The sequence below is a fragment of the Apodemus sylvaticus genome, chromosome 22 (genome assembly GCF_947179515.1).
Source record: "Apodemus sylvaticus chromosome 22, mApoSyl1.1, whole genome shotgun sequence".
NCBI classification, from domain to species: domain Eukaryota; kingdom Metazoa; phylum Chordata; class Mammalia; order Rodentia; family Muridae; genus Apodemus; species Apodemus sylvaticus.
In genome coordinates, this window is record NC_067493.1 from 33,109,348 (window position 1) to 33,132,807 (window position 23,460).

Sequence of the window (23,460 nt, forward strand, 5' to 3'; positions counted from 1 at the left end):
TTAATTCCTAGCCAGGTAGACTAGAATGGCAACTTTCTTTATTCTAAAACAGACTCACATAACTTTGAGAGTGGCCAAGGAGATCGAGTCTATCTGTAGAGTTCAGTTATAAAAGGAGATTATAAGATTATTATAAGAATCAGGGCGTGAGAGGCAGGTGGATCTCTGAGAGTTCGAGGCCAGCCTGGTCTACAAACCAAGTTCCAGGACAGACAGGGACACTTTTCAAGACAGTGAAAGTCTGTCTTGAAACAAAACAAAACAAGGAAAGGAAGGAAGAGAGGGAGGGGGGGAGGAGATATGGGAAGGAAGGAGAGGGGGGAGAGAAGAAGAGGAGAGGGGGTGAGAGAGAAGGAGGGGGAGGGGGAGGAAGAGAGAGAAAGGGGGCGGAGAAAGAGAAAGGTGGCAGGGGGAGAAAGAATAGAGCAGATAAAAGAAAGAAGAAAAGACAATGCCCAGGAGCAAGCGAAACTGGGGAGGGAAGTGCCGAGAGCCTTGAGCAAACTGCACGAAGTCCTTGGGGACCTGAGAGGTCGCCTGGGGACAGCCACTCATCATGAAAGGCCGTCTCTTCCCCTCCGGATGTGAGAATCAGGCAGCCCTGATTTGTTTTGAAACAGGAAATGAAATTAAGGTGCTGTGATCAAAATAAACACGCCGACCTCGCGCTCATGAATATTCAAGCAAGCTGTTTAGGCTAGCGGTACTGCCGCTTATCTCCGTAGAGAGTGCGCATGCGCCTCCGCAGCGCTTTCCCGGTTCTGGGAGTGCGTGTGCGCGGCTGGCGCGCTCTGTGTCGTCATCAAGACGCGCGGCCGCCAGCAGCGTTCGTAAAGAAGTACGGAAGCTGTTATGGCGAGTCCGGTTGCCACTTCTGTCAGGCCGCCCAGGCCCAAGAAAGAGCCGCAGACGCTCGTCATCCCCAAGAATGCGGCCGAGGAGCAGAAGCTCAAGCTGGAGCGGCTCATGAAGAACCCGGTGAGTGGGCGTGGGCTGTACGGCCCGGCCGAGGCCCATTCACCCCCGCCGCCAGATTGGGGAACGCTATACTCACTACCCCTAGAGCAGGCCTGGGACGGAGAAGGTTGCCCGGTAGAAGGAGCTTCGCTCCTGTGCTTATCCTACAGCGTAGCTGCATGAAGGCGCAGTCCAGCCCTCCACACACTCCTTTTTCTTAGTTGTGGTGTTGCCCCTGCTATCCACGCTCCTTTCTGAATCGGCTCTGTAATATAGGCAGAACTCGTATCTGGGTCCTTCTGCCTTATTTTTCCCAATTAGTTGGGATAGCAGCCCTACGCTACTATTCAGTATTGCTTCACAGCCCTTTCTATTTTAACTGTAATATGAACCAAAGCGGTGGGAGCTGGGCGTGGTGGTGCACCCCTGCGATCCCAGCACTCTGGTCACTGACACAGGGAGTTTGCTACAAATACGAGGCAAGCATGGCCTTCATAGTGAGTTTCAAATCAGCTAGACAGTGAGACCTATCTCAGAAACCAACAAAAACCAGAATCGAGGCATTGGACGCCAAATTTGGACCACATCACTCCATACCTCCTAACTGGGCCTCATAAAACAAACAGCTCATATCATTGACTAGAAGAGGCTGGCTCTTCTCTCAGTGGTGTAGAGTCCAGACTTGTGTAGCACAGGAGAACTTTGGCCCACGTTAGACCCCATGGTATACTGGAATAAGTTAGGCCAGGGCAGCAGCAGAACATGCAGTCAGCTCCAGATTTGAGAAGCCTGCTTAGTTGAGATAGTCATAAGAGATGTAACTTCCTCAGCAAGTTTATGTTCATGGATGCTTTTCCGTTTAACTGTTTCAGGACAAAGCAGTTCCAATTCCAGAGAAAATGAATGAATGGGCACCTCGACCTCCTCCAGAATTTGTCCGAGATGTCATGGGTAATGTCTCGTATGGGTGTATAATTTTTAAGGGGAAATATGAAACACTATTGTCTTTGCTTGTCAACAAGATCTTTAATAGGAAAAATATTTTGTCTTTACAGTGGAGGAGTTCTGTGTTTTATGGTTTGGCAGTAGACAGTGGTTTCACAGTTATTCTTTGGTTTTGTTTGTTTGTTTGTGTTTAAACTATTTTATTCAGAGGCTTAAAAAGCTGGAAAAGGGTCACATGATCAGACACACAGACTAGTTAGGGAAGATCTTCCAGGCCCCCTCTACGATAAAGGTGTTTTGTTGTTGTTGTTGTTGTTTTGTTTTGTTTTTTTGAGGTAGGGTTTCATTGTGTGGACCAGGCTGTGCTTGAACTCACACATCTCGTGCCTCTGCCTAAGTGCTGACGTCAGACACTTTCACCCTTGTCCTACTTAGGGTTTCTATTACTGTGACGAAACACCATGTCCCACCGCAGCTTGGAGAGGAAAGAGCTTATACTCCCATATCACAGTCCATCACTGCAGGGAGTCAGACAGGAGCCTGGAGGCAGGAGCTGGTGCAGAGGCCAGGGTGGGTGTTCTTACTGGCTTGCTCAGCCTGCTTGCTTATAGAACCCAGGACCACCAGCCCAGGGATGGCAGCACCCACAGTGGGCTGGGCCCTCCCCCACAATCACTAATTACGAAAATGCTCATCGGGCAGATCTCCTGGAGGCATTTTCTCAGTTGAGGTTCCTGCCTATGACTCTAGCTTGTGTCACATTGACATAAAACAAGCCAGCAGAACCATTGTGCCTGATTTTCTCAGTCTTTGAAATAACAAATTAATGCCTTTTAAAGATTTATTTGTGTGTGCTTGTGCACATGCGAGTGTATGCACTGCGGTGCCTGTGGAGGTCAGAGGAGTCAGTTCTCTTTTTCCACCATGCAGTTCCAGTATGGAATTCAGGTTGTCAGGGTTGCCAGCGAGTGCCTTTACCCACTGAGCCATCTCACCAGCCTCCAGTTGTAATTTTTCCTAAGTGAAAACACATTTGTTAGATAGTAGATTTATGCTACTATTATTATATTAGTTAACATATACTAAGTAGAAGCAAATAGTAGAGGTTCAGAGATAACAGCTGGGCTGATAAGCTGGCTCAGCAGGTAGAAGTGCTTCCACCAAACCTGATGCCCAGAGTTCCATCCATCTGGTCCAAGTGGAAAGACAGAGCTAACTCCTGCACGTTGTCTGTGCCCTCTGAATTCAGGTGGTGGAGCTCATTTCCTGTCCTACAAATAAACAGATGCATAAATATCAGTTTTCTAAAAAATGTCAGGCATAGTGCACTTGAATTCAATCTCTCAGAAGTTAGGGCAAGAGGATCTCTTTTGGTTTGAGGCCTTCTTGATATATAGAGTCCAGGCCAGCTAGGACTACACGGTGAGTCCTTATTTCAATAAAAGGCAGGCCTGGAAAGATGAGTTGGCAGTTAAGAGTGTGCACCTGCAGACAAGCATCCATACCGGCCAGCTCGTCTGCAATTACAGTCGCCTGAACTCAGGCTCTGTAGGGGCTTCTGCACTCAGTGGGTGCTCCAGGGAAACCTGCAGTCATGCTCACAAGCCCACAGGCGCACACACAAGAAAACAGCCACTCTGAAAAAGAGCCACCTGCTGGGTGGTGAGTGCACATGCTTTAGTCCCAGTACTCTGGAGGCCAAGGCAGGCAGATCTTGGTGAGTTTGAGTCTACAAAGCAAGTTTCGGGGCAGCCAGGGCTACACAGAGAAACCCTGTCTCGAGAAACGTAAATAAACAAACAGGGCCACTTGCTATTCCGTCATTCGACCTGAACCATTCTAATCCCCTTCGGAGCCTAAGCCATTCGCTCAGGAAAAGCTGTTGCTGCCCACTTCTCACCTGCGGCATCAGGAGTTTGTCAGCCGTTAGGACTCAGCAGGTCACTTGTGAGATCATGGGGGATGCTGAGAGTCCTTCTAAATGGAGGTCTGCTCCTCTTGTGATCACTGTCACATAGAGCAGGAGATGCCCTTTGTTCTGAGCCAAGGCTTTGCTGTGTAGCTCAAGTTGGCCCTGAACTCTCAGTCCTCCTGCCTCAGCTTCTCAGTGCTAGGATTGTAGACCTGTACCACCACTGCTAGCTTAGGGTGGGGCTCTCGGTGACTTTATAGTCAGTATTCCTACAAATCGTCTACTAGCACCTACGATGTGCCATACACCATCCTTTTACAGTTCAAGCAGAAAGGCATGTAGTGCCTCCCCTTAGAGTTCTTATCTAGTCTCTGGGTTAAGTGCAGCTTGAGTTAGTGACTGCATTCATCTTTTCCCTCCCTCCTCTTTTGTGCTACTGGAGATTAAACTCAGGGCACGTGCTCTGCCAGTGTGTTCGTCCCTAGGCCTCCTCACTGAGTCTCACCTACAACTCTGGGCTGTTTTGGCTGTAGGGTCCAGTGCCGGGGCTGGCAGTGGAGAGTTCCACGTGTATAGGCACCTACGGCGGAGAGAGTACCAGCGGCAGGACTACATGGATGCCATGGCTGAGAAGGTAAGGGAGCCACAGAACTCTCTAGGCTATTTGCCATGTCACAAGACAGCAGGTGGGGGCTCCGCGGTTGAGGGTTTCCTCCTCTCTCTTCTCTGCTGGGCTGAGGGCAGTTCAGTGTAGTTGGTGTAAATGTTGCCTGTTTAGTGGCTGCTTCTCAGGGGATTTGAATTTTCTTGGTGCTTACATTTCTTCATCTCAGATGACAAATAATTTATTATTTTTAATAAGAGTTTAAGAATTGCTTTAGAGGGGCTGAAGAGATGGTTCAGCAGTTAAGGGCACTGACTGCTCTTCCGAAGGTCCTGAGTTCAAATCCCGGCACCCACATGGTGGCTCACAACCATCTGTAATGGGATCTGATGCCCTCTTCTGGTATATCTGATGATAGCTACAGTGTACTTATATATAATAAATAAATAAATCTTTAAAAAGAAGAAAAAAGAATTGCTTTAGAAATTGTATTTTAAGAACCATTAAGAGTGGCAGGTCAGCTAGGCAGAGGTGGCACACATTTTTTTTTATTTTTTTATTTTTATTTTTTTTTTTTTTTTTTGGTTTTTTTCGAGACAGGGTTTCTCTGTGTAGCTCTGGTTGTCCTGGAACTCACTCTGTAGACCAGGCTGGCCTCGAACTCAGAAATCCGCCTGCCTCTGCCTCCCAGAGTGCTAGGATTACAGGTGTGCGCCACCACCGCCCGGCGGCACACATCTTTAATCCCAACACCCAGGAAGCAAAGGCAGGAGGAGTTCTGTGAGTTCCAGGCCAGCCAGGGCTACTAACTAGAGACTCTGACTCAAAAAACAAACAAACAATAAACAGAAAATGAACCTTTGGGCAGATTAGCTTGTTCCCTGTATTCCCAGCTCTGAAGCTCAGGCTAGAGAATTTTTAGAGCCCAGGAGTTCATGGTCAGCCTGGGCAACTTAGTAAAATCTTGTCTCAGAACTGCAACAGGAGGAAGACTGATAGATGGCTCAGGAAAGTGCTTGTCCTGCTGACCTTAGTCTACAAACCCAGCTGGGCCTGGGGGGCAGCTGGGGTGCTGGGGTGTGCTTATGATGCCATCACTGAGGAGTGGGATTCAGGCAGGTGCTGGGGCATGACTTCCTGCCAGCCTAGCCGTGATCTCAGGTCCCAAAAAACAAGTTAGAAAGCTTCCTAGGAGAGACACCCAAAGTCATGTGCACACGTGTGCTCTCACGTGTCTGCCGTTCTAAACACATTCCTATGCACACAGATAAACACACACCAGAGCAAGTGTTGTGAGTGTGACTTGCCTAGCATGTGTGAGGGCTTGGATTTAGTCCTCAACACTGAGGAATCACAAAAAGAACCAGAGAGAGCAGAAGGTCGGTGAGCTTTCTGAGTTTGCTTTGTTCTGGTGTTTGTGGGTCTCACTGAGCTGCGTTCACCAGGCCAGAGCTTGAGCTTCAAGCTATTCTGTCTACCTCTTCTCTAGCCTTACAAGCACCAAGATTATAGACCATGTACTGCCTGGTTCTGTGTGTCAACTTGACACAGGCTGGAGTTATCACAGAGAAAGGAGTTTCAGTGGGGGAAGTGCCTCCATAAGATCCAGCTGTGGGGCATTTTCTCAATTAGTGATCAAGGGGGAGGGCCCCTTGTGGGTGATAACCATTCCTGGGCTGGTATTTTTGGGTTCTATTAGAGAGCAGGCTGAGCAAGCCAGGGGAAGCAAGCCAGTAAGAAACATCCCTCCATGGCCTCTGCATCAGCTCCTGCTTCCTAACCTGCTTGAGTTCCAGTCCTGACTTCCTTTTGTGATGAACAGCAATGCAGAAGTGTAAGCTGAATAAACCCTTTCCTCCCCAACTTGCTTCTTGGTCATGATGTTTGTGCAGGAATAGAAACCCTGAGTAAGACAGGCCATCTCTTAAATGGGTTCTGTGGGCCCAAACTCATGACCTTCCATTTCATGGGGTTTCAAGAATTTTTGAGTTAGAGGGGACTAGGCAATATCTAGCCCCTCCCTCCAAGGTCCCAATAACAAACTAAGGTTCTCCCTGGGGAACCAGTGAGTTCCTAGTGCTGATTTCAGTCCACAGAGTATGTGAGGGGTTACTGAAGGGAGCACGGGGGACCCAGAGGCACTGCCCTGGAAAGTCTTCATCCAGTGTGAAAGATTGTTTCCTCATAGCAGCAGAGAGGGGCCTCCTTTCCTAATCTGCCCACCCTATATTCTCTAGCCCCTCCCCCAGACCTCAAGCCCGTGTGCTGTTATGACAGAACTGCATAGACTGGTTGGGAAGGATGGCTGGGGACTCAGATGAGGGTCCTGTGCCCCTCCTGTCCCCTCTTTCTGTAAGGGAACAGGCCCAGCTGTGGAGATCTTTTACAGCAGGCACAGGTGAATCAGGGATGGCAACTGCTTGGCCTGGAGGACAGTTGGACAGCACATTGCAAGTGCTTGGCCCACTGAGTCACCTCCCCATCCTTACCGCTCTGCTTCTTTAATAACTTCCTCCTGGGCTTCCTCCCCTAGTACTTCTTGTTTAGTGGCTCAGGTACAGGGCGTCAGAGCTGTCCCTACCCTCATGGTCTCCTGGCTCATTCTCCTTCATAATCATTCTCTCCCTTCCTCCCCCTCCCCCTCACTCCCTCTTCCTCTACCTGCTCTCCTCTCGGTCCTTGTCCTGGTCCTTGTCCTGCGTTCTCCCCTCCCTCCATTTACTGACTGCACCCACACCAGCTCCCGCCCTAGTTTCTCTTGCAGGCTGCATCTTACTTAAGTGCTGTCTCTGTGAACAGTGTTATTTTGCCATCTACTGCTGTGCATTGATTACCTGTCCCGCCTGGGGCAATCTTTTAAAGTTAAAGTGGCTCTGGGGACCTGGGTGGTACATGGCACCCCTAGTGGTGTGCCCGTGGAATTTGAACTCTTAAACTTCTTAAAACCCCTCCAGCATGGGCTGTCTGAGTGATGGGGCGGTGGTTTGTTTTTTTCAGCAAAAACTGGATGCAGAGTTTCAGAAGAGACTAGAAAAGAATAAAATTGCTGCAGAGGAGCAGACTGCAAAGCGCCGGAAGAAGCGGTAAGAGCTTTGTCCTGTGATCACTGCAGGCTGGAAATGGGAAAGTGGAGAGTGGATAATGAATCGAGTCCTTACAGGCAGAAATTCACCCGGTGTTGGGGTGAGGGCTGTGCTGCCCAGCTGCTAGGAAGGGGTGTCTGAGCCAGGAGTTCAGTCCCAGAACCTAGTGGCTCTTAAATGCTGACCTGGAGCTGGGCATGGTGGCACATGCAGGGGCAGTCTCTGAATGTGAGGCTAGCCTGGTCTACAGAGTAAGTTCCAGGAGAGCCAGGGCTACACAGAGAAGCCCTATAAACCCTATCTTAGAAAGCTCGAAAGAAAGAAAAAGAAAGGAAGGAAGGAAAGAAGGAAGGAAGGAAAATAAATAGACTAGTGGTAGAAAGATAACTTAGCAGCCAAGAGTGTTTGCTACTTAATCCTGAAAACCAGAGTTCAGATTCCAGAGTCTATGCAACACATCACGTGTCCTGCAAGTGCCAGTAACTGCAGCTCCAAGGAATCATCGAATGCCCTCTTTTTGCTTCTGTGTGTATGCAAGTGCATGCACGCTCTCTCTCTCTCTCTCTCTCTCTCTCTCTCTCACACACACACACACATGCACGCACGCACGCACGCACGCACGCACGCACGCGTCACATGAGAAGTTTCATTAAAAGAGTTTCATGGGGGCTGAAGAGATGGCTCAGCAGTTAAGAGCCCTGACTGCTCCTCTGAAGGTCCTGAGTTCAAATCCCAGCAACCATATGGTGGCTCCCAACCATCTGTAATGGAATCCAATGACATCTTCTGGTGTGTCTGAAGAGAATGATAGTGTACTCATATAAATAAATAAATCTTTTAAAAAGGTTTATAAATTCAATGTTCAGCTGTAGAAAGGACACCAAGGCAGGAGGAGTGAAGTGCATGAGGCCAGCCTGAGCTACAGCAAGACTGTCTCAAAGGCAGAAGTGAGGGGGACGCAGAAATCCACAGTCACCAAAGGTCCAGTTCGTATCTTTCAGAGATCTGTAGCGGGCTGAAAGATGATAAGGCGCATGTGGCTTCTGAGGTAATGTAAGAAATCACTCCTCTCAGCCTCACTCATCTTGAGGTCTGCCTACCCAGAGCCCCTGCAGGTTTTATAACAGAACTTTGTGTCATCTGTTTTGAGAGTTTCTTTTTTTTACTTTTTTTTTTTTAAAGTCTTTATTAGATAGCTAGCATTAAGCACAAAACTACATCCTAGGAGAGTTTCCTTTTTTTATTTTTTTATTTTATTTTTCTTTAGATTTATTTATTTTATGTATATGAGTACAATGTCACTCTCTTCAGACACATCAGAAGAGAGCATCAGATCCCATTACAGATGGTTGTGAGCCACCATGTGGTTGCTGGGATTTGAACTCAGGATCTCTGGCAGAACAGTCAGTCTTCGTAACCACTGAGTCATCTCTCCAGCCTGAGAGTTTCCTCTTTTATTTTGTTTTTTGTTGTTGTTGTTGTTGTTGTTGTTTTTGTTGTTTTTGTTTTTTTGTTTTTAGAGACAGGGTTTCTCTGTGTAGCCCTGGCTGTCCTGGAACTCACTCTGTAGACCAGGCTGGCCTCGAACTCAGAAATCCTCCTGCCTCTGCCTCCCAGAGTGCTGGGATTACAGGCGTGCGCCACCACCGCCCGGCTGAGAGTTTCCTCTTTTAAAGATTCATTTTATTTTTTAATTATGTGTGTCTGAGTATGCGTATGTGCACGTGAGTGCAGTGCCCATGGAGGCCAGAAGAGGGCATCAGATCCTCTGGGGCTAGTTACAGGTGGTTATGATCGCCCAACGTCAGCGGTGTGGCACCTCTGGAAGAGCAGCAGATGTAAGCCACCGGGCTGTGTATTTGTTTATGTGGGTTAATGTGTGTGTGTGTGACTGGCACATGTGTAGAGGTCAGAAGACACTTTTAATTTTTAGTGTTTCTTTTTTGTTTTGTTTTTCTTTGTTCTTGTTTTTTGAGTGTGTGTTTTTTTGAGATGGAGTTTCTCTGTGTAGCCTTGGGTATCCTGGAACTTACTCTGAGGACCAGGTTTGAACTCGGAAATCCACCTGCCTCTGCCTCCTGAGCGCTGGGATTAAAGGTGTGCGCCACTACCACTTGGCTGCACTTGTCTGTTTTTTGAGACAGGGTTTCACTATGTATCACAGCAGGCCTTGAAAAGGCTGTTTTATTTTGATATGTGTGTATGTTTATTTTGATATGGATGTATGGATTTGTGCATCTGAATAGGAATGCTCATCAGGGCTAGAAGAGGAACTGGACTTATAAGCAGTCATGAGTTAGTTACCTGACATGGATGGTGGGGACTGGACTTGAGTCCTCTAACTGTTGAGTCCATCTCTCCAGCTCCTGTTACTGTAACATTTATGTTGTTATCAAGATAGCATAAATCGATGTTCTTTCTCAAAACAGCTACTCAGATAACCACTGTCTGTTTCTTCCATGTGTAGTCAGAAGTTAAAAGAGAAGAAGCTACTGGCAAAGAAGATGAAACTTGAACAGAAGAAACAGAAGGAAGGTGAGCCGTGTCCACATTTCTCTCCGTGCCAGTCACCATCGCTGAGGTGGCAGTAGCAGTAACCTGTAGTAGTGAGCAGTTAACATTGTTAACTGCATGTGTCAGAAAGCCACAGGATGGAGCCAGGCAGTGGTGGCGCACGCCTGTAATTTCCAGCACTTGGGAGGCTGAGGCAGGTGGATTTCTGAGTTCGAGGCCAGTCTGGTCTACAGAGTGAGTTCAGGACAGTCAGGGCTACACAGAGAAACCCTGTCTCAAAAGAACCAGAAAGAAAAGAAGGCAGACCAGACTGGCTTCAGCAGAGAGGAACACTGCTGGCTCGGAGTCGGCTAGAGGAGGACTTGCTGGATTCCTGGTTCCCAGTGTCGTCCCTCTGACCCTGCCCTCACACTGGCTGCTCCTCAGGTCCCTCAGCTGCCCTCGGCTGCCCTCCAGTTGCTCTTACCTCGCCTCTTTTCCCAGGAGGAAGGATTGAAGGCTCTCCCATCATTTGGAGCAGAAGCCTTTTGTTATGCGTACCACATATACACACGTGTGTTAGTACATGTGTGCACAAGCCCATGGAAGCCAAAGGCCAATGTTAGGTTCTTCTTTAAATTGCTCTCACATAGCTTTCCAGCCGTGTCTGTTCTGTGTTCATTTATGTTTTTTTATTTGTTGTTTTGTTTTGCTTGATGTAGTCTCATGTAGCCCGGGCTGGCCTTGCAGTCCGGACCCTCCTGCCTCTATCTTCCAAGTGTGATTACAGACCTGCACGGATATGTGTTCTGACTCCATGCCGTGTCGTAGACTTCATGTTGCTGCTCTGTGGACTCCTGTACACAGGCTGCTTTCACAGTCCACTTACTGTCTCACGGCCTTAAACAGGATGTGGGAGTATCCCTCCAGAGATGCTTCTTCACTCTTGCATATATTTTGTCAAATTGGGTGGAAAAATTGTTTCTGTTAATTTGTAGTTCCTAATTGTCTACCCACAGGCTGCCTCTTCCCCCATGATGTCTCCATGTTGTGGCTAATCTTATCTTGTGAATTTTTCAGTGACATGGTTCATAGGGAAGGTCTGAAAGCTTCTGTTAGAGTCTCATGTACACTTTCCACTTCCTGGCTGCAGTTTCTACCTTTCCCATTCATTTTTTAAAATACTTTTTTGAGCCGGGTATGGTGGCGCATGCCTGTAATCCCAGCACTCTGGGAGGCAGAGGCAGGCGGATTTCTGAGTTCGAGGCCAGCCTGGTCTACAGAGTGAGTTCCAGGACAGCCAGGGCTACACAGAGAAACCCTGTCTCCAAAAACAAAAACAAAAAAAACAAAATTGTTTGTGTTTTATTTTTGAGGCAGGGTCTTTCTGTATAGCCCTGGCTGTCCTGGAACTCATTATACGCACCAGGCTGGCTTTGCATTCACAGAGATCCAGCTGCATGCTGGGACTAACGGAGGAGTATGCTGCATCTCCATGCCTGATGGGTCTCTAAGTTCCAGGACAGCCAGGGCTACACAAAGAAACCCTGTATGTGGAGGGGGAGGGGTGGCGGGGGAGACCTTGCCTCAATTGCTTGGGCTCAGTTGTAGAGTGTTTGCCTACAGTACAAGGAGCCTGGCTTCCCCCAGCACCACATAAAAACTGGTTCCTGGTCATGGCTGTCTGAGGTCTCAACACTCATGAGTTGGAAGCAGGGTCTGAAGTTCAAGATTATCCTCAGAACTGCACTGAATAAATGTCATCATTGGCACTGTGCACGGACCGCCTATGCAGATCAAGAAATGCCTGGTTGTGTGCACTTGGTGTTGATGGACAGAGAAGAAACAAGCCTGCAGATCTTCAGCAGTGACTTGCATGCCTGTCTTCCCACCCTTCTGTTTATATCCTTATTTTCATTTTGTGAAAGAGTAAGATTTTCTAGTTGCCTGGTTGAAATGAATAGAAGTTAATGTAGTGCTGCCCAAGTGTGCCACAAGGTGGCCCCAGCACACCACAGAGCTCCCGCTCAGTTGGCTCTGACCCTTCTGAAGTTCTCTGGTTCTTCTTAAAAAGGGGTTGGGAGCAGGGCAGGAAGGGCAGCTGCCTGCAGCTATGTTCTGTGCAGGGTAGTAACTCAGCACCCTGCAGTGTGGGACATGGTTTGAGTGACAGCGCCTGGTTGGCTGTGAGCCAGTTTGAATCCTTCTGAGTCCCTGAGTGATATGTCTGAACCACAGTTTTGCTTCCCTAGCACAGCTGCCTCCCAAGGGACTTGGGTGACTTTAAGACTCTCTGTCACTGGACTCTGGGGTGACATTAAGGCTCTCTGTCACTGGACACAACTAAAGCTCTTGGCTAGACTCTGTGCTGACTCCGTGCCTCTGTTTCTCTTTGTCTGGAGGGTGCAGCCACTGCCTAGTGCATCAGAAGCAGCCATCTCCTCTTGATAATTGCTTTAAAGGTATCTATCTCCTGGCACTGCCAGATGTCCCTTAATCAGAAGGGCACAGAATTCCCTTTGATGTTAGTGATGGTCTCTAGAGACAGTCTCTCTAGATGGCTTCTAGTGTGTGCTTTGGACCAATGTTCAGAGCCACAGGATTAAGTGTGTAGTGGACTGAAAAGCTGCCCTGTTCTTTGTCCTTTGATCATGAAGCCATTGTATTCCTGGCTCAGGAATCTTTAGAGGACATTGAAGAGGTATGCAGAATGATAGTGACCTATACCCTTATTAAAACCAGTAGCTAACAGATTACAGGTTTTCACTTGCCTTCAGTTTCATGCATGTGTCCTGTTCTTGTTAACACTGCACGGTTGTATTTGCTGCAGAATTTGAATCACAGGCCGCTTCCTGTGACCTTGCAGTTCATGGTACCAGGGGATTTTGTTTTGCTCTGCTTTGGGATAGAGAATGTTTTGTTTTGTTTGTTGCCTGTCCATTCCATATGGGGAAAAACAAAAACCCTGTCATCTTCTTTGTACTCAGGGGTATGTCTGTAAGCTGAATAACGTCTCCAAATGGGCCACACCATGGCTCAGGGGCTGAAGGTGCATACTAACAAGCCCAAGGACCTAAGTTCAATCCTCAGGCCCTCAGGGCAGAGGAAAGGACTCCTTCAATCTGTCCTCTGACCGCCCCCCCCCCCACGTGTTATAGTATACCTGCACACACACACACACACACACACACACACAGACACAAAGCTATATAAATACAGTATATATAAAATAACAAATCTTTGACTCGTAGATTTAAAGAACTGTGTGAACTAAATAGTAAAGAGTATGAAAGGTGGGGCTGGTGAGTTAGATGACTTAGTGGGCCAATGACTTGCCACCAAGCCTGGCGACTGAGCTCAGTACCAGAGCCCACATAGTAGAGGAAAGAGCAGACTCCTGACTTCCATGTGTGCTTTGGCACACACCCACACATGTACACAGTACAGAAGTTAATATTTAAAAAGTAACTGAAGGAAATAACTAAAAAGGAACTATCAGAGCAAGTTTGGTACTGTGATTCCAGCACCCAGGGATTGCCTGGAGTTTGAGGAGAGTGTAGATTGTTAGCAGATCCTGTCTCAAATAAATCCCCAATGTCAAAATGCCTTCCTCCAAAAAGATTACTCTTCCTTCTTTATGTTTTGGGGGAGTAAGTTTTTTAGAGAGGGTCATCTGCTGCAAATGACAGTGACTCTCAGGGGTTCGTGTCTGTGAATGCTTAGCCATCAGCTGGTACAGTTTGAAAAGTTAGGTATGACCTTGTTGGGTAGGTGTGTCCACTATGGAGGAGGTTAGATGTTGCTGGGGTGGGCATTGGGGTTTAAAAAGCGGGAGCCAGAGCCAGGCCCAGTGAGAGCCTACTGCCTGAAGATCAGGGTGCCAGTGCTCAGTGCTCAGTGCTTCCCAGCGCACCCCCCCACCCCCCCACCCTCTTGCTAGCCTGCTCTCGGCTGTGGTGGGCGTGGACTAAGCCCCTGAACGCTAAGCAAAGCTCCATTTAAATGCTTTCCTTTGTAGGAGTTGGCTTGGTCTTGGCACCTCTCCACAGCAACAGAACCCTGACTGAGACTGGGTCTTTCTAGCCCTGACTGGCCTTGAACTCACAGTGGGCTACCTGCCTCTGGTTCCCAGCACTGGGATTAAATGAATATGCCACTATGGTCAGATTTGGTCGTGGTGGTGGTTTTTCAAGACAGGGTTTCTCTGTGAGGCCCTGACTATCCTGGAACTCACTCAGGTAGACCATGCTGGCCGCCAACTCAGATTTACTTGTTTCTGCTTCCCAAGTGCTGGGATCAAAGGCCACCACTACCTAGACAGACTTTATTTTATTTTATTTTATTTTTTAAGATTCAGGCTGATTTTAAATTCACTGTGTAGATGAGTATGACTTTGAACTTCTGATCCTTCCCTCCACCTCCTGAGTGTTGGGATCCGCAGGTGCGTGCCTTCAAGCTCAGGGCTTATGCACACGTATGGTTCACGGGTCTGCTTGCTTTGGGCAGTGGTTGGTCTCCAGCTTTTTTTTTTTTAAGTTTTATTTGTGTGTGTGTGTGTGTGTGTGTGTGTGTGTATGGGGGGTTTATTGTAGGTATGTACATATGGGTATAGTTGCCTACAGAGGCCAGGAGAGAGCATTCCTTTCCTTGGAGCAGGAGTTGGTTATGAGTGTCTCTGGGGGAGGGACTAGGAGATGACTTAAGGGAAGAGCAGTAAGTGCTGAGCAGCCGTGTTGTCCTCCAGCCTCACACTGCCTTTAAATATGCTTTGCTCCATGTTTTGCTAGACTTGACCCTAGGATTTGCCCATGCTAGGCAAGCAGTCGACCGCCGATCTGCATCTCCAGCCCCCGTGATGGTTTTAGAATCACAGAAAATTGGGAATCTGATGTGGGGTTCTCATGCACCCACTTCTGTCTAACGCCTGATCTCATTACAGTTAGTAGCTGGTTTCCCTCCCTTACCCAGGGTCCTCCCCTCCCTTCCCTCCCCTTCCTCCTGTTGCAGAACTCAGCACAGAGCCCCACAGTGCTCAGTCACCATGTGGCTGTAGGCGCCACTGACTGAGACAGCTGCTCAGACTTCTCTGGGCCAGGTCTATACAGCGTCGTTCTACCAGGATGCCTCATGTGCGTGGGCCTCGTGCTGGAGCGTGTGCTGCTGTGTCAGACCACCGGCCATCCCAGCTCACTGCAGTTGGTGCTGCTGTTGGCCACCCCAGAGGCAGGAGTCCTCAGGTGTGCTCACTAGGAACTCACTGCTCTTCCTCCCAAGAATTTACTTTGAGAGAAAGTCTCCCATGAGCAGCCCATACCTAAAGGACTGAGGTCTGTCTTTACCTTGTTGGGATTGTCTGTTGTCCCTGTGTTGAAGCCCCATCATTGTGGGCCTGCCTACCACAGGTTTCCAGCACTTTTATTTTCTGTACTGTAAGATACTCCAGGCTCACCTTGAGGGTTTCCTGCCCTCAACTTAGCATCAGCTGAGGGCCCAAGATAACCATTATCTTTTGTTGGCGCCAGATCATGGGGGCAAGACTGGAGGAATCATTCATCTTTGACTGGCAGTTCTGTTGTGCAAGTGTCCTAGAGCGCATGCCTCTAGGTGGCTGTGACATTGCTAGGTGATGTAACCTGGTGGGCCCACCATCATAACAGTATACTCTGTCAGTTAGTTGATAGGCGTCACTGTGCAGCATATGACTTTGTATTGACGTGCTCAGCTCTCCTGTACCATCAGTGGGTCATTCTGGCCTTGTCTACCTTGCTATCTATCCCACATCCAACACGCTGTTAATCACTTCCAGCACGTTATACTTACTGGGCGAGAGGCACTGGTCCCTGTGGGAAGCAGCGGCTTACACCAGAGCACAGAGGCCTGCCTGCCTTCCTTCCTTCCTTCCTTCCTTCCTTCCTTCCTTCGTTCCTTCCTCCTTCCTTCCTTCCTTCCTTCCTTCGTTCCTTCCTCCTTCCTTCCTTCCTTCGTTCCTTCCTCCTTCCTTCCTTCCTTCGTTCCTTCCTCCTTCCTTCCTTCCTTCCTTCCTTCGTTCCTTCCTCCTTCCTTCCTTTCTTCCTTCCTCCTTCCTTCTTCCTTCTTTCTTTCCTTCCTTCCTTCCTTCCTTTCAGATTTATTATGTAAGTACACTCACTGTAGCTGTCTTCAGACACCCCAGAAAAGGGCATCAGATCTCATTACAGGTGGTTGTGAGTCACCATGTGGATGCTGAGATTTGAACTCAGAACCTTCAGAAGAGCAGACAGTGCTCTTAACCGCTGAGCCATCTCTCCAGTGCGCCCTCCCCTGACCCCCACTTTTTCTTTCTTAGATTTTTTTCAATTTTATGTATGAGTGTTCTGTTTGCGTGTATGTATGTGAACTACATGTGTGTCTGATGCCCAGGGGGATCCAAAGAGTGGATCAGATCCTTTGGAAGTGGAGTTACACGTGGTTGTAAACCACCGTGCGGGGCTGGGACCCCAACCTGAGTTCTGTACAAGAATATCTGGTGCTCTGAAGTGTGCCATCTCTCCAGTCGCATTGCATGGATCTTGTCCAACGCATAGTATCGTGAGTCCACCAGTCAAATATTCAAAGTAGCTTCACTGTCCTGAAAAGTCCTTGGTGAGTCAGCTGAGTCCCCTGCGCTGAGGACCTCCCCCGCCTCTTTCCAGCCAGCTCCCGCCCACTCTCCTACTCTCAGGACAAGAGGAGGGGCTGGGGACAAGTTGTCTATGCTGTTCTCTAGGCAGTATAGCTGTGCCATAGTGCTAGCAGCAGTGTTAGAATACGCTGGAAGCTTAAGAGGTACCGATAGGTACCAGGAGAGGAGTCCTTCAGCCACGTTTGAGGAAAGCCAGGAGGCTGGCACAGTGGTGTGGGCGCAGCCCCGTGCGTCTTGGGCGTGTGTTTGTACATAACGTTAAAGGGCCTCTTGCCATCTGCAGTGAGAACATGAGGTTAGCAACTCAGCAGGATGTGAGAGGCCTGGGTGTCTGTCATGGTGCCCATGCAGGTACTGATAGACGTGACGGGGCCATACACTCACAGGCCTGGTTTTGGAGTGTTGGGTTCTGATGTGTACAGCTGGGGCTTCTGGTCAGACGGGGGTGCTCCGCTGAGAGCAGTGCAGATTGCTTTAGTGGTGGACCTTCCAAACAGTGGTGTGGGGCATCCGCTGGAAAGCACCAAGGCTGCCTCTGGCTCTGGGCGGCTGGTGCCAAGGAGCAAGTGTGCCCTCCGCTCTCCTCTTGTTGAGATGGATGGGGTTTGATGCCCAAGCTAGCCTCAGACTCACTCTATAGCGGAAGATAGCCTTGACCTTTATCTCCTGCCTCCATTTTGAAAGTGTTGAGATTATAGGTATAGCTTCAATATATACACTCTCTTCCTCATTTAAAATCCCCTTATCTCTTACTCAGATCTGTCTGCTTATGATGTGAATGTTGTGTGCTTACAGAACCCAGGCAGTGCCAGGAGCAGCGTGCCAGCAGCAGCTCTGAGGAGGAATCTGGAACTGAGGAGGAGGAAGAGGAGCCCAGTGTCGTCATCACGGGGCGATGAGGCGCTCCAGCAGTTGTGAGCCCGGCTCGTTCTGTGACCAGCCTCAGAAAAGAAAAGGCTGTGTGTGCCCAGCTGCCAGACTGGCTGTGCTGGGAGAGGCAGCACCTCCTGCAGCCCTTAGACTGTGCACCGTGCCTCCCGTGTCCTGCCTGCTCTTGCTGGAGGGGAGTGAGGGCCTCGCCTCCCCTGGCCTGCTCCCTTCCACTTCAGCAGCAGTGAGCTCTGGTCTGGCTTCTGTGAAGGGAATATTTATTTAGTAAAGAGCAGAAAACCTATAGGTCTTGTCCACACGTGCGAGATGTTGGTTACCAAAGCCTCAGCGAAGCCATGAAATGCCCGAGCCTGGGCCTTGAGATCTGGCAGGTCCTCTGTGCAGGCCTCCTGGGCCTGCTACCCGGGCACCTGGGAAGGCTCACACTTCAGCTCTGTCCATTTATGGAGCAGCAGAATTCAAAGCTGCAGATCCGTGCCCACCCAGCAGTTCTCAAAGCAAGTATGGGCCAGCAGGGGCCTCAGTCGGGGCAGAAGGAGAGAGGAGCCAGGAAAACAGCAAGTGATGAAAGAAAACAGGAGCGTCCCAGAGAGCTGGGGCGGAGAAAGCCTTCCTCCTCCGTCCTTAGACCGGGAGCTCTAAGCTGAGAGGGACTGGACAGGGTGGAACTCTTAGGTGTGGAAAGCCCTCCTTGCACCAGGATTGGGAGGCTGCCAGTCTCTCACTGAGTATCCTTGAGTGACGGGTTCAAACCTGCTGTGTGTACTGGCCCAGAGTGCAAGCAACACCACAGAATATGGAGGAACAGGCATCATGCCGGGGAGCAGACCCAGCACTGCCTTGGTCCTCAGAGCCGTCAGGCCAGTGGGGCAGCAGGCAGTTTCTGGGTTGGGGGTCTGGCGTGTCTCCAGCTTCCAAGTGTGTGGTGTCCCTTTTATGGATGCTGGTAGCATTTTGAGTGAAAGGAAAGCTAAGAATATCTTCTACTTCTTAAGTTTTGTGTTGTTTTTCGACAGATACACTCGTAAATGTTCACAGTGTGTTTTGACCGTGTTTACTCCCGTTCTCTTACCCCTCCCCCATGGAGCTCTTTCCTAACAGATCCCCTCCCCCCTTCGTGCCTTGTTTTTGGCATGGCACGCTGAGTTTCTTTAGGTTTGCTGAATGAGCTTAGGTGAAACACCAGAACCTTCCCAGAGGCACTGCCACCCAAGAAAGTGACTCCCTCTCTCCTTGTACTTCCATAGCACAGATTCCATGGTCCCACTGTGAGTCACGTGACATCTGTGACAACCTCTGTCCCTTTAGCAGTTTGAGTCACAGGAGATGTTCGTGTCTGTTGGGACTGGTGTGGTTTTGTGCCTTGTTTTTAATTCTCCCTTTACTCGTCTGTGTCAAGGCTCTTGCTGTGACCCTGCACCTAGACCGCATGGGCTGTTGCTCCTCTTGGATGACGGCTGCTGAGAGCAAGGCTGGGCCTCACCCTCGGCTGCCTCAAAGCTCCGACAAGTCCCCTCCTGCGTCTGCCGGTTTGCCTGGCCCAGAACTGCATTTGGCACTTGTGTCCAGCAGCTTGGGAATGACTAAACAAAAGGACCCCAGGCTGACTGCTGACATGGAGGAGGAAGTGTCTGGGGGAGGGGTGTCTGGCTAAGGGGTTATCAGTATTCTGGGGTAGCTGACTCTCGGTCTGTCTTCAGACTATTAATTTGTTTAGGGAAATGGAGCAATTAGGTGGCGTCACTGAGGCGGGTGGGTGATTCTGCCAGCCACCTCAAAGCCACAAAGAGGAGGATCATGCAGTTATAGATTTGTTGAGGGCTCATGAGGAGAGAATCCTGGTAGCAAACCCCAAGCCATAGCTGTCTCAGAAAGCCTCATGCATATGCCCATCACGCCCCAAACACACCCAGTCTCTCCTGACCCAGACGCTACGCACGCTTGTCCTGGGCTCCTCAAAAGGAACAGATATCTCTGAGGGTCCCGGCTTACCCTTTTCATTCACTCTCGACAGACTTGTTTGACAGCCTGGTCATTTAAAGTAGAATGTTCTTTACCTTTCTGTTAGATTTCTCATAAAGTTTCCCAAATAAGGTTTCTCTTGTTACAGATAGTGGTGCTGGGGTTGAACCAGCCATTGTGACTAGGACTGCCCTGGGCGTGCTGTCCTGGGGAGCGCTTGCTGGTAGCATCACTTCAGCAGGAGAGGGTGCCTGGTACTGCCCGGACTGAAGATGTATAGCCTTCCTTTCATGAGCACATGGGGTGTGTGTGTGAGAGAGAGATGACTGTTTCATAGAAGATTGTGTGTGTGTGTGTGTGTGTGATGGTGTGGGGCTCATGAACCTGTGTGTACATTTCAGAGGTCAAAGGGCATCACTATCATGCTCCATATTACTTCCTTGAGACAGGGTCTCTGAGCCCGGAATGGGGCTGGTGGCTAGCAAGCCCTGTCAGTTCTCTTCTTTGCCCCACAGTGCTAGGGTTACAGGTATGCATATCCAGATTTTTAGTGGGTGCTGGGGATTTGAACTCATGTCCTCATACTTGCATGGCAAGCACTCTTCCACACTGAGCCATCTCCTCAGTCCTCATAATAAACTAAATATAGTAAAGGGCTGGAGAGGTGGCTCAGCAGTTAGGAGCGTTTACTGCCTTTTCAGAGGACCGGTGTCTGGTTCCCAGCATCCACATAACAGCTTAGAACCACCCATTAGCTCCAGGACCTGGCACCCACTTTTGACCTCCATTGGTGCTAAGCATGCATACAGCGTACCTACATACATACATGCAGGCAGACAAAACACATAAAATCTACTAGACTTGACGCCCCTTATGCATGGATTCCATATTTGAGAATTGCCTAATCATTAAGATTTGTGTGGGGGCCGGGGGGGGGGGCGGCGGCGGCGGCGGCGGCGGCGGCGGCGGCGGCGGCGGCGCACGCCTTTAATCCCAGCAGCATTTGGGAGGCAGAGGCAGGCGGATTTCAGAGTTTAAGGCCAGCTTGGTCTACAAAGTGAGTTCCAGGACACCCAGGGCTACACAGAGAAACCCTGTCTCAGGAAAAAAAAAAAAAAAAAGATTTGTGTGTGGTCCACAAATCCATACCTGCTTGCACACACAATGTCAGAAAGTTTTGGTGGCTTGTCAGCACATTTCGGCCCCACTTCTTGTTTTAGCTGATGCTCTCCATGTCCGTGGACTCTGTAGTGCCCAGTGTTCTGTGTCTTGGTTCTGTTGGCAGAGCTGCTGTTTACAAGGTCTCTGGGCATTAGGCTAGGATGCTCAGAGCAGGAGGTCTGGAGGTGACTGGCGGAGGGAGGATGTTTGATGGGCCTCCCTCAGCATGCAGTATGGCGGCACTGCTGCTGTGAGCCCCGAGTTAATGAGTGAGTGGTAGAGAGTGAGTAAGGGGGCTTGGGGAACGGCTTGGCTGATGAAGCCAAGCCTGGTACCCCGATCCCTCGGAGCAGCTCCCAAAAGTTGTCCTCTGACTTCTACACACACAAATAAATGTCATTTTATTTATGTATTTATTTGGCATTTCTCTGTGTGGCCCTGGCTGTGCTGGAACTCTCTTTAGACCAGGCTGGCCTCAAACTCAGAGATCCACCTGCCTACCAAGTGCTGAGATTGAAGGAATGCACCACAGATAAATGTAGTTTTAAAAGTGTAGTCTTCAAACAACCACACTCACAAAGACGTATATTGTGTCAGTCAGGTTTTAGAAATGTGGTTGGAGGCAGGGGAGACTCAACCCCGAGTCAGGGTTCAGTACTCCACAATGCAAAGTTGATGCTGGTTAGAGCAAGTCTACACGTGTCAGCTGTGCATGCGTGTGCATGTGCATTCACGGCCGTCTACAGAGTGTGAGCAGTTCCATTGCCCCATGCCTTGCAACTCCTACCTACTCCACAGCTCAACGGCCATAGCACAGCCCAGTCTGCCTACCTCTCCAACTTGTACTTACCTGGGTGGTCTTGGCACATCTCTACCCCTAACCTTAAGTGAGACCTGCCTTTTCAGCAGCCATTTCTTCAAGTGTGGAGAGCACAGAAACCTTCAGCCTCCCATGCTTTCTCCAGCAGCCCAGTCCAGCTGGGTGTGGTTCCATCCTGTATACTCAACATCTGTCTCCTGCTTCAGCCAGCAGATGAACGCTGGTACAAACGGGAAGTAGCAAGGACCTATCTCCATGAGCCCCTAAGCCTGCCCCACCCATATTCTCTCTAAGGCTGACTCCCAGTGTCCTGGTTCTCCCCCTACGTGCCAGCTTGATACAATGACATACCTGGGAAGAAGAGGCAGAACTGGGGGACTGCCCCCATCATGTTGGCCTAGGGATATCTATTGGTGACGCATTTTCGTGACTCAGTTGGGAAGGCCTAGTCCACCGTGGGCAGTGTCATCCCCAGGCCGGTGGGCCTGGGCTGTATGACTGAGCCAGCACGCAGTGTCCTTCCGAGGCCCTGCTCCAGCCCCTGCCTTGCTTCCCTTGACGGACTAAGCTGTAGGCTAAAGAAGCCCTTTCCTCCCCGGTCACTTTTGGTTAGTGTTTGATCACAGCAACAGAGAAGCAAAGGACACACCCCCTTCTCCATGTCAGTGTCCCCTGGGGTCTTCTTGACACACTGGCCCCTCGGCAGCCTTGTTCAGTCATGGGTGGTCAGCACTCCTGAAAATACTTGCCCACTCCCTGCCTTGTCTCCCTTTCTCAAGCGCCTGAGAGTCTGGTGACCCAGCTCTCGCTGTCACACCAGGAAGGCCCCAAGAGAGCCTGTCTTTCTTTGAATGTCAAGTTAACTGATACATTCTGAGTCTGGGGGTCTCATCCCCAGACTCAGCCCTGTACACCTGTGTTTCAAGATCACTTCATGGTTTCTCAGGGGTGTATGGAGGATACTTCAAGTCTATCGTAAGAGAGAAGGAATCTCAGATTGGGATGTTCTCCCCCCTTCCCGTGCACGCACGCTCAGGAATCAGAGTCCCTCCCCCACCCCACCCCACCCCACCCTACCCCCCGAACCTGCTTGCTCCTGCGGGCTTTGCCCCATGTCCCTATCCACACCACTAGTATCTGCAGCCTGAGAGCTAACGTGGCCTCTGAGCGTCATAGCCTGCCAGTTCTCTATCTCACATGCTCAGTCCCCTCCCTCCACAGCCTCAAACCCTCAGCTTTCCAGAGCCTGAGCCTTGGTGGCCCCTGTTGCCAGCAAGAAGTTCAGGACATGAGATTAAGTAAATGCCTGGGAACGGTTAAGGAAATCAGAGACTGGAAGCCAACCAGGACTTCTTCAAGCTTGGGTGTGTTAGCATGCCTGTCTGCAGGATGGTACCAGAAAGTAGGCAGTTCTAGCAGGCAGTAACTATGGAAGAGCACTTCAGAATCCATTGAGACGGCTCAGTGGGTAGAAGTACCTGCTGCCAGACTTGATGACCTCAGTTTGACCCCAGAATCCACATGGAGGAAGGCAATAATCTCTGAAAACTGTCCTTTAGTCTTAGCACACCTATCCTTACACAACATAACAAATTCTAGGTTCTGGAGCTGTGACCCAGCTGATAGAATGCTTGCCCAGACTACATGAAGATCTGGGTTTGAGACCCACTTCTATATAAATTGGGGGTCATTAGGTAGGGTATGGGGGCAAACACCTTTAATCCCAACACTCAGGAGGCAGGGGCAGGCAAATCTCTGAGTTTGAGGCCAGCCTGGTCTACAGAGCAAATTCCAGGACAGCCAGGGCCGTTACACAGAGAAGCGGTGTCTTGAAAAACCAAATAAATAATAAGTTAGGGGAACCCTGTCTCAAAAAAGTGAATGAATAAGTAAATTGCAGGAAGCGGGGAGTTCATGGCACCTGGGAGGTAGAGGGAGGAAGATCAGGAGTTCAAAGTCATCCTCAGCCAC

General features: G+C 49.6%; 1 protein-coding gene across 1 annotated transcript; it reads left to right on the forward strand.

Moving 5' to 3' along the window:
• The first annotated feature begins 787 nt into the window (after window positions 1-787).
• Window positions 788-18,540, forward strand: Prkrip1 (PRKR interacting protein 1). Its single transcript, XM_052168295.1, has 6 exons — window positions 788-978; window positions 1,830-1,908; window positions 4,348-4,448; window positions 7,416-7,501; window positions 9,969-10,036; window positions 17,451-18,540. The coding sequence occupies exons 1-6, from the start codon at window positions 853-855 to the stop codon at window positions 17,552-17,554; spliced, it is 564 nt and encodes a 187-aa protein (XP_052024255.1). The 5' UTR covers window positions 788-852; the 3' UTR covers window positions 17,555-18,540.
• The last annotated feature ends 4,920 nt before the right edge of the window (window positions 18,541-23,460 follow it).